Here is a 9,781-nt window from a genome sequence, read left to right on the forward strand (position 1 = left end):
AAATAAAATAAAAGGTTAAAGGCCCATTTACTACCTGCAGGTGCAGGGCAATGACCGGCAGTGTCCCTGTGCGTACTGTGCAGGTGCCTTTCTACAGCCCAAATGCTGATCGTATGATTTGGCAAGAACCTCTTTTGTCTGAATTGGGATAAAAGTATGTTTCTGAGCAGCTGGTGCAAGGCTGCTTTGTGTTTGCTACCGTGTCAGCAAGAACTGCTTTGTTTGATGGCTCCTGTGTCTGTGATGGCTACTTGGTCTGCAATAAAGTCTCTTCCATCTGCCTCCGGCTACTCACGTCTTCTTCCAACTCCAGGTGTCCACAGAGGCCCAGCCCCTAGCAAAGGGGTGTGGCCTAACAGCTCATTAGCTTTCCCTACAACCACTTCGTAAAAAAGATGTTTCCTTTTGATTACCAAAGCAATGTAAGTTGATTGTTTAAGATTTCCAGGGGAGAGAGAAACCAAGATGGCAGCATAGGTAAACACCGGAGATTGCTGCCGCAAACAACCACTTCAAAAATACAACTAAAAGACGGAACGGACATCACCCAGAACCACAGGAAGGCTGGCTGAGGAGAGACTCTTCAACTAGAAGGAAAAATAACAGCACACCGAGGCTCAGAGGAGGCGCAGTGTGGAAAAAACTCAGGTGCGGAGGTGCGCGCGCAAAGCGGGCTGGTGGCTGAGAGCGCGGTTGTCGTTTTCGGTCAGGGGGGAGTCTCAGACTCTGAGCTCCAGATACGGGCGAATCGCTGGGGACTCGGACCCAAACGGGAGAAGCGGGAGTGTCTGGCATCAGTTGGAAGGCAGCTTTCCCTCCGAGGTTTGCAGCGGTTCCGGGGGTTCTGAGAAGCAGAGCCTCTGGGAACAGGACTGAGGGCACCATAACGGCTCCCTCCGCCCGCCCTGTTGAGCCCGCCCCGCCCAAGCCCTGCGCAGAGCCATTTGCCAGATCGCCTCAGGCAAAGGCTAGATTAGCACCTCCCCAGAGGACAGAAGTTTTCCGCGGCAGACACAGCTGATTCACACAGCCAGTCGGCCTGGTGGTCAAATCCCTCTAGTATTAACTACAACAATCAAGGCTCAACTAGAACAAGACTGCGCACAAAGACCACTAGAGGGTGCACCAAGAAAGCATAAAAAATGCGGAGACAAAAAAACATGACAGAAATGGAGGATATAGAGCTAAAAAACGCAATTTTGAGGGCTTGCAATAAACTTCTGGAGAGCCTCACGAAAACTAATGAGACCCTCGATGCTATGATAAAGAAACAACTAGAAATTAAGCATACACGGTCTGAAATAAAGAATATTACACCCAATAGCAGACCAGAGGAGCGCAAGAATCAAGCCAAAGATTTGAAATGCGAAGAAGCAAAAAACACCCAACCGGAAAAGCAAAATGAAAAAAGAATCCGAAAATACGAAGATAGTGTAAGGAGCCTCTGGGACAGCTTCAAGCGTACAAACATCAGAATAATTGGGGTGCCAGAAGATGAGAGACAGCAAGATATTGAAAACCTATTTGAAGAAATAATGGCAGAAAACTTCCCCCACCTGGTGAAAGAAATGGACTTACAGGTCCAAGAAGCGCAGAGAACCCCAAACAAAAGGAATCCAAAGAGGACCACACCAAGACACATCATAATTAAAATGCCAAGAGCAAAAGACAAAGAGAGAATCTTAAAAGCAGCAAGAGAAAGAGACTCAATTACCTACAAGGGAATACCCATACGACTGTCAGCTGATTTCTCAACAGAAACTTGGCAGGCCAGAAGGGAATGGCAAAAAATATTCAAAGTGCTGAATACCAAGAACCTACAACCAAGAATACTTTATCCAGCAAAGCTATCATTCAGAATTGAAGGTCAGATAAAGAGCTTCACAGATAAGGAAAAGCTAAAGGAGTTCATCACCACTAAACCAGTATTATACGAAATGCTGAAAGGTATCCTTTAAGAGGAGGAAGAAGAAAAAGGTAAAGATACAAATTGTGAACAACAAACATGCATCTATCAACAAGTGAATCTAAGAATCAAGTGAATAAATAATCTGATGTACAGAATGAACTGGTGATTATAATGAATCAGGGACATAGAAAGGGAATGGACTGACTATTCTTGGGGGGGAAAGGGAAATGGGAGATGCAGGAAGAGACTGGACAAAAATCGTGCACCTATGGATGAGGACAGGGGGTGGGGAGTGAGGGCGGAGGGTGGGGCGGGAACTGGGAGGAGGCAAATGTAATCTGAACAATAAAGATTTAATTAAAAAAAAAAGATTTCCAGGGGAAATGAAAAGAACAGCAAAAATGTAAGAATCACCCATAACCCTAGCATCCAGAAGGAAATAATTTGGGTACACACTTTCTCACTATTTTATTATACTCTCTCTCTCTCTTTCTCTCTCACACAGATACACACACACACTCACATACACACACACACACACACACACACACACATCCATACACACTCACACATTCACTCTCACACAGGCTCACACACTCACAAACACGCTCACACACACTCGCTCACACACACACACTCACACACACACACACACAACACATTCTCACACAGGCTCACACACTAACAAACATGCTCACACACACTCATACTCTCTCACACACACACACTCACTCAGTCTCACACACACACACACACACACACACACACACTCTCACACAGGCTCACACTCACACACACACACACACACACACACCACAGTTAGGATCATACTAATCACATGGCAGGGTAACATTGTTTTTCTCATTTAACCTCCTGTTATGAACATTTTTTAATGACATGGCTCCTTTACATCAGGGCTCATGAATTTAAATATTGACAGGAGCCAGGCAAGTGACACAGGTGAGCAGGCTGATGTAGCTGAGCAGCATAGGGGTCACCTCGCACTGGAGAAAGTGTGCCCTAAGTGTCACCTTGTCACGTCCAGCCAATAGCTGCCCTTCAGGAGTGAGGGCCTCTGGTTGCCATCTACTCCAGGTTTTAAAAGAAGGGTCAGAAATTCAGATTTTAAAATATGAAATGCCCCGTGTTTAAAGGTGCCGTCCCCAAGTTAACCCATAGTTTCTGAAGGGTGTTTGCTTTCTCCTAGTGTTTTGAGATCAGCATCTCCATGGATATATTTTCGTTTGCCTTGGGACAGTCCCCAGAAGCACTGCTGGGACAAAGGGTGTGAAGACAGGCAAGCATGTGGCCGGAGTGCTCTCCGGAAAGCTTATGAGATCGCTTACAGCATGGAGGTACGTGAGCCATGGTCACCGGAGGCAGACAGAAGCCCACTCAGGAGACAGAGGGCAGCCTCACCTTGAGCAGCTCAACGCCGCTGTCCTGCGCGCTCTCAAACTGCCCTTCGATTTGCTTCTGAAGGTGCAGAACTTGGGCCTCCAAGTACCTGCAGACCCCGTGGAAGTAAAGAGCTGTGGGCGTCCTTCTTGGCACTAGGTTTTTAGCTTTATTGAAAAATACCTGAAAGTCGTCCCACTCCTGGAGTCTGGCATACCTGTGCCACCACAAAAGAACAAGAAAAGTCAGCGTCAGCCTTGGAAGGGGAGCATTTCTCGAATTGGTCGCTCCCGAGGTGGTCCCAGACTCCCGGAAGCCCACTGCGGGGCGTTATGGGGTATGGACAAGGGAAGAATGGGATGTTTTGAGATGAACAGAACCCTTGGGAACACTCTGGCTTTATTAGCCACCATTGATTTAACTCTTTGAACTCTAAAAAGTGAAGCCGATCAGACACTTGGAGCTATAACTTCTAGGGTTTGAAGAAATTGCTCCAAATCCATAAAGAGGTGGCCTTAGCCAGTACTGCTCCAAGTGTGGGCCACAGACTGGCATCAGCAGGGTCAGGTGGATACTCCTTAGAAATGCAGGCTTTCTGGTCCCATTCAGATCTGCTGCATCAAGCAGACTCGGGATGGACCAGGACTGTGTGAAGAAGCTCTCCAGGGGATGCCAAAGCCGCAGCTGTTGAAAGAGCTTTGCAGAGTAGAATAATAAATTAGGACGACGTTTGGACTTTAGATTCCTTGAACTTGAACTCACATAGGCAAGTTATTTTGACTTTGGACTTCCATTGGCAAGGGTAATCCATTTGGGGGCTTTCATTTCCTCCCGGGCATTCTGATAAGAGGAGGTCTCTATTCACATTGGAACAGCTCTAGTTTGTGGCACTCTGCATAGCAATGTCTCCATATTGTCATTTAATCTCTTCACAGCTCCTCTAAATATCGGGCAACAGGGCTGCACATGTAATTTGAGATGGGAAGTAGAGCAGGAATGACTCCCAGTCTTGGGGTAGCTAGGGAAGAAGTTCCATGCATGTTCTGAGCCTTACTGGTCATCTGCCTTGAAGCCAAGGCCAAGGCTGCAGGCTTGCTGAGTTAGACGCTTAACAGGGCAAAGGACCAAGCCTCAGGCTCACTGGGTTAGCGGGGTACAGGCCTGCTTCTCCCTCACCCCTGAACTTGCCTTGACGTGACGGCCCGCACTGGCCCACAGCTCCCTGCCCCTGCCCGGCCTCCCTCCCTCCTCTGATGATAAGGAGCGACTTGGTTGATTGCAGACTTTGGGAGAGGAATTAGGCGGGTGGAGCTCAGTACCCACCCCTCCACCCGGAGAGCCAGTGATGCCCACAGCGAGCGCGGAAATGCTCTTCCCTCTGCCTCTGTGGGCGAAACTGGAGCTTTCAAGAACTGCTCCCTGCTGAGTTCAATATTAAGAAGCCCACTTGCTTTCAGATATCAGCCACTCCCTCCAACACCAGCTCTACCAACAACGTTTGTGGGCATGATTGGATCTTGGGGAGGGGCAAGTGCTGGTCTTTATTAGTCTCCCTCAACCTCACCCTCCTCGGGGGCGAGTGTTCTTTCCTCTGGTCTCTGGAGCACCACAGCGTAACAGGTGCATCGGCCATGCTGGTTGCCTTGCCTACAACTGAGGCAGCATCTCTTTCCCGTCGTGGGGGAGGGGCCCGAACTAGCAGGGGATTCCCTGGTGTCTCAGTGTCAGGCCACTGACGCCTCTATCTGTCTCCGGGATGATTTATAAATACTTTTACTTTCTTTTTCTTTTTTTCCTTTTTTAAAAAAAATAAATCTCAAAGAACTCTCCTGCGGGACTGAATGGGTTCAGAGTTGGGGCTTTAGTGACAGGCGGCCCACGGTTACCAGATCGCCACACTCGAGTGCAGTCCCAGGAGGATCCCGCTCTGGAACTTGAGGATCCTGTTGTCCTCGTTTTCCTGGATGAATGCCAGACACTCGTTGAACGTCCTGTAAACAAACCCTGAGAGAAGGGGGAGAGCTCTGCTGAGGGAAGGTGGCTCTCAGGGAACTTCCCACCATGGGGAGAGGCCGCACCTCAGATTTCTTTGTGAGTCCAGGGGGACTCGGGTATTTATAAATCATACCCGAGATCGACAGAAGGCGTCAGAGTGGCCTGGCACAGAGACACGTCGCTGCACTGCCCGTGGTGGCCGCGCCCAGCTTTTGTGGATGTGTGTGCAGACCAGGCAGGAGCGGGGTACAAACCAGCCCTCCCTGCTCGAGCCCAAGGAGTTGGCCGAGTGCCGCCCGGGACTGCCAGTCTCTCACCCAGCCTCCCCGTCCACAGCGGTGTCTGCTGCCCCTTCCAAACCCGGTGAGGAAGCCCGACCCAGGGCCCCTCTGATTTCACCTGTGCCCTGAGCGCTGCCTACTAGGGGGAACCTGCCCGGAACTCCCATCAGCAATCCGACCCTCCACTCTCACCTGACTTACTCTGTTACTCTACGGTATGTCCTGAGTAATTAAATGCCTTATTTAAAGACTTGAAGCGACACTGTCAGTCACTGTCACTTGGGTGTGAATTAATGGGACACTAACTGGCAGTTTATGGCCGACAACAACGTCCTTATGGCCGAATTCTCTTCCTTGCTGGTCACAATCCTTGCACCTTCCAGATGGCCCTCACCTCTTAACACCAGGCTCTCCTCTTTCCTGTCCTCTCCTCTTTCTGGCCAGAAACCTAGTGACCCGGAGCCTCAGCCCTGACCGCTGCCACCCCAGTCCAACACGAGTGTCACCCCCCGGTCCCTTGTAGGCTCACCAGAGTACAGCATGGTGTCCAGGCAGATTAAGTAGAAGAACGCCTTGCTGATGATGTGCTCTTCTGATACAGAGAGGTCCCACAGCCACCCCAGCACCTGGATCAGCTGCTTGTACCTGAGGTCAGATTCAGGGAGAAGAGAATCAAGCCCGGTCCTGGTCCAGTCTCGGTCCTGCCCGGTACTTCAGGACCAAATGCAACCCTAAAGCTTCAAACCCACCCCTAAATCTCCAGTCGACTCGTTCAAATTGTGCTTTCGTGGACCTCCATGTGGGGGTGACCAGGCTCAGCCACCTCGGGCCTCTGATCCTGGCTGCTAGTCTCTGGGCATCACTTCCCCCAGGAGGCTTTTCCTGTTCCCTCCACCTGATGCCCACGGTGGGGATGGCTAGCTGATCCTCTTCCAGTCACTGGCCAGAGTAGAGAGAGAGGCTAAGTGTGGAAGAATTCTGGGGAAGAGCATTGGTTTCCAAAGGATGATGATGATGATGGTCAGTGACGTCATCTTGCTGTACACTTTCCTCCCTAACCCACCTGATGGCCAGGGTAGTGAGCCCAGAACACTCAGTCACTATGGCTTCCTCCCCCTAATTTTGGAAAATGCTTTAAGATAAATACCTGGTTTTCAGGCGAAGACTTGTACAGAGCCAGCAGAGGACCTTATATTGTTTGTAGGGATTCCGGAGCAGTGCCCACATCTTCTGGGCCCGAGAGCCTGAGGAGAAAACAATTCCAGTAGATTTCTGGGTGTTACTTATATCAGGGTGTCCTGTCTGGCTCAGCTAGCCCTTACCTAAGTCAATGGCCAAGTCCAAATGACCCATTAAGTACTTGTTGCAGCCCAGTGTGTCGGCCATGTATGCCATGATCTCAATGCCCTCGGCTTTCAGGGGTAGGTTTAAGATTATCTCCATGGCCATGATTTCGTTTTTGTACCACATGATGTGCTGGCTGGCCAGTTGTTCATGCAGCGAGTAGTCCAGGTAGGCCTTAATGATCTGAAATGGCAGATGGGGGAGAGAAGGGCAAGACCGAGATGGAGCCCCCGCAGGCAGCCGGGAGAAGCTGCCCCATATCTGCTGGAGAATGGCACTGGCCACCTGGCCGCGCCCTGGCCACCTGGCCACGCCCTGGCCTTTGGTACAGAAATTAAACTGAGTTTCTGCCACCTCTTCCCCAAACCACCCAGGACAAGCTTGATGGCCCCTCTTGCCCCAGAGGCCTTAAACAAGAATTTCAATTTTTGTGAAAAAATAAAAGCAATGGCTTATATGTGTGGTGATGTGATTACATGGCAAAGAGCCTAGACCCTAGAAGGACTCACCCACAAGTGAAAATAGTAGTTACCCCTTGTTGGGGTGGACAACAGATTAGAGGGAGAAGAGAGACCTGACTTTTCACTTTATGCATTTCTGTAGTGTTTAACGTGTTATGACAGGCACGTATCGCTTTTTAACTTAATGAAAAAGAGAAGCTAGTTTGCTTTTTTAGAGCATGTTTCAAATGGCGCTACCAGGAGGGAAGGATGGCCAGAAATGATGGTGGATGAGAGGAGGCTGTTGGGCAATGAAAAGTCCAAACTGCAGTAAAGTCTGGGGCTGCCTGGATAGGGGCCAAGAGAACAGTCCAACTGCTTCACTTCCTGGGAGAAAGTCAGGCCCGGAGGCACGTGGCTCGCAGGTGGTCACACCCAGGCAGGTGGGTCCTGGAAGCTAAGCTCTCGCACTCATTCCTTCTGTTCTGCTGCACTCACCGCCTCACCTGCGTGTGAACACGGGGGAGCACGTCCCCAGCTGTTCTGCTCTCAGGCACAGCCATCTCCTTAACAGTGTCTACTGATTCAGCTTTCAATCTTGAATTTTCCATCTTACCCTCCACTTCCCCCCAACTCCACCACGTTTTTAGGAGAAAGCCCCAAACGTGTCGGAGAAGTAAAGCCTTTCACTCAATAAATACTTGTTGAGCACCATTAGGTGCCAGACACCGTTCTCAGAGCTCAGCACTGAACAAGACAACAGCAAGGCACCCGCTCGCTCTCACGAAGTTGACACACTGGTAGGGGGCACACAGGCCACACACTAACTAAGGAGCGAAAAAGAATGTCAGGTAGTAATCAGCCACTAAAATAGGGTGACAGGCTAGACAGTGAATGGGTGAGGTGATCAAGAAAGGCATCACTGAGGAGGCGACCTTCAAGCTGCAAAGTAGAGAGCCCAGTCAAGGTCACAGGATGAGCACTCCAGGCCAAGGAGACAACCAGAGCAGAGACCCTTAGACAACGGAGCTTAGATATCTAGCAACCAAAAGCGGCCCTTAGGGGCCTGGGAGCTAGGAGAGGATTATAGGACACAGGCAGAAGCCCAATCTGATGGGTCTTATAAATTCTTGCATTCTCTGGCCTCCTGAAAAGAACTAATGGTGGGATTTAATAATCCCACATGTACTGTGCTCTGAGCCATTTCACTCAATAACTGATGGCTCTGAGAAGGAATGACGGTTCCAGGAGCCCAGACTTGATGGACTTTTATAAAGGAACTAGGTCTCTTTGATTAGATGAGCTGGATTTAGCTTAATCATTTATTTTTTAATCTTCACCCAAGGATATTTTTTCCATTGATTCCTTATAAATTCTTGCATTCTCTGGCCTCCTGAAAGGAACTAATGGTGGGATTTAATCATTCCACATGTACTGTGCTCCGCGCCATTTCACTCAATAACTGATGGCTCTGAGAAGGAATGACGGTTCCAGGAGCCCAGACTTGATGGACTTTTATAAAGGAACTAGGTCTCTTTGATTAGATGAGCTGGATTTAGCTTAATCATTTATTTTTTAATCTTCACCCAAGGATATTTTTTCCATTGATTTTTTTAGCGAGAGTGAAGGAGAGGAAGGTGGGGAGGGAGAGAGAGAAACATCGATGTGAGAGAGACACATCAATTGGTTGCTTCCCACACGAACCCTGACCAGGACCAGGGATCAAACCTACAACTGAGGTACATGCCCTTGATCAGGAATCGAACTCAAGACCCTTCAGTCAGCGGGCTGATGCCCTAACTCCTGAGCAAAACCAACCAGGGCAGCTTAATCATTTCCTGATCATGTGACCTGGAGTTTTCTTCATCTAATCAAGGACTTTCCAGTTTATGACCTAGACTAGGGCTTCTCCCTGTGTGGACCCTGAGACCCTTTCAGGGAGGACACACAGAGATCTAAGCTGATTTCTTTATATTAAGGCATTTTGTGTTGGGAAAAATAGTGAAAGATCAAAATGGGCGAGGGGACAACCACAAAACTTAGTGGGTGTCCTGTCCAGCTCCCGGCACTGCTGTCTCTGCTCATCTCCTTCTCTGGCCTGTTTTATAACTCCGGATGCCACCGGAAACTGACGTCAGCGACTTTCTCATAGAAATGGAAATGGAGGTGGGACACAGTGACGATTGCCCTTTGATGAGCTGTTTCGCATCCGCTCATAAATGGAATTCTCCTTGGACCCAGTGGCAACTTTTACTAGTTCTCTCATTAATTCGTGAGTTGGTAAAGTCTTATACACTTAAGTCATGATTTGGCACTTTCCTTTTTCACCCTCATTCTCTCACAGGTACATAGCGTTTTCCAGGGGAGAGCGGTGTGAGGGAGCAAGGTGGGAGCTTGAGAGGGAGTATAGGGGA

At 49.3% G+C, this 9,781-nt stretch overlaps 1 protein-coding gene across 1 annotated transcript in view; it reads right to left on the reverse strand.

Annotated features, from left to right (window-relative positions):
- Positions 1-9,781, reverse strand: part of ADCY10 (adenylate cyclase 10 (soluble)) — an 80,035-nt gene that overhangs the window by 2,092 nt on the left and 68,162 nt on the right. Inside the window, exons 26-30 of the mRNA XM_014528528.1 lie at positions 6,906-7,110; positions 6,731-6,827; positions 6,113-6,228; positions 5,194-5,311; positions 3,314-3,524 (exon numbers count right to left, since the gene is read on the reverse strand). Of these exons, the coding sequence (XP_014384014.1) occupies positions 3,314-3,524; positions 5,194-5,311; positions 6,113-6,228; positions 6,731-6,827; positions 6,906-7,110 (747 nt within the window). The remainder of the gene's footprint in view (positions 1-3,313; positions 3,525-5,193; positions 5,312-6,112; positions 6,229-6,730; positions 6,828-6,905; positions 7,111-9,781) is intronic.

The sequence above is a fragment of the Myotis brandtii genome, unplaced genomic scaffold, assembly GCF_000412655.1.
Source record: "Myotis brandtii unplaced genomic scaffold, ASM41265v1 scaffold64, whole genome shotgun sequence".
Classification (NCBI taxonomy): domain Eukaryota; kingdom Metazoa; phylum Chordata; class Mammalia; order Chiroptera; family Vespertilionidae; genus Myotis; species Myotis brandtii.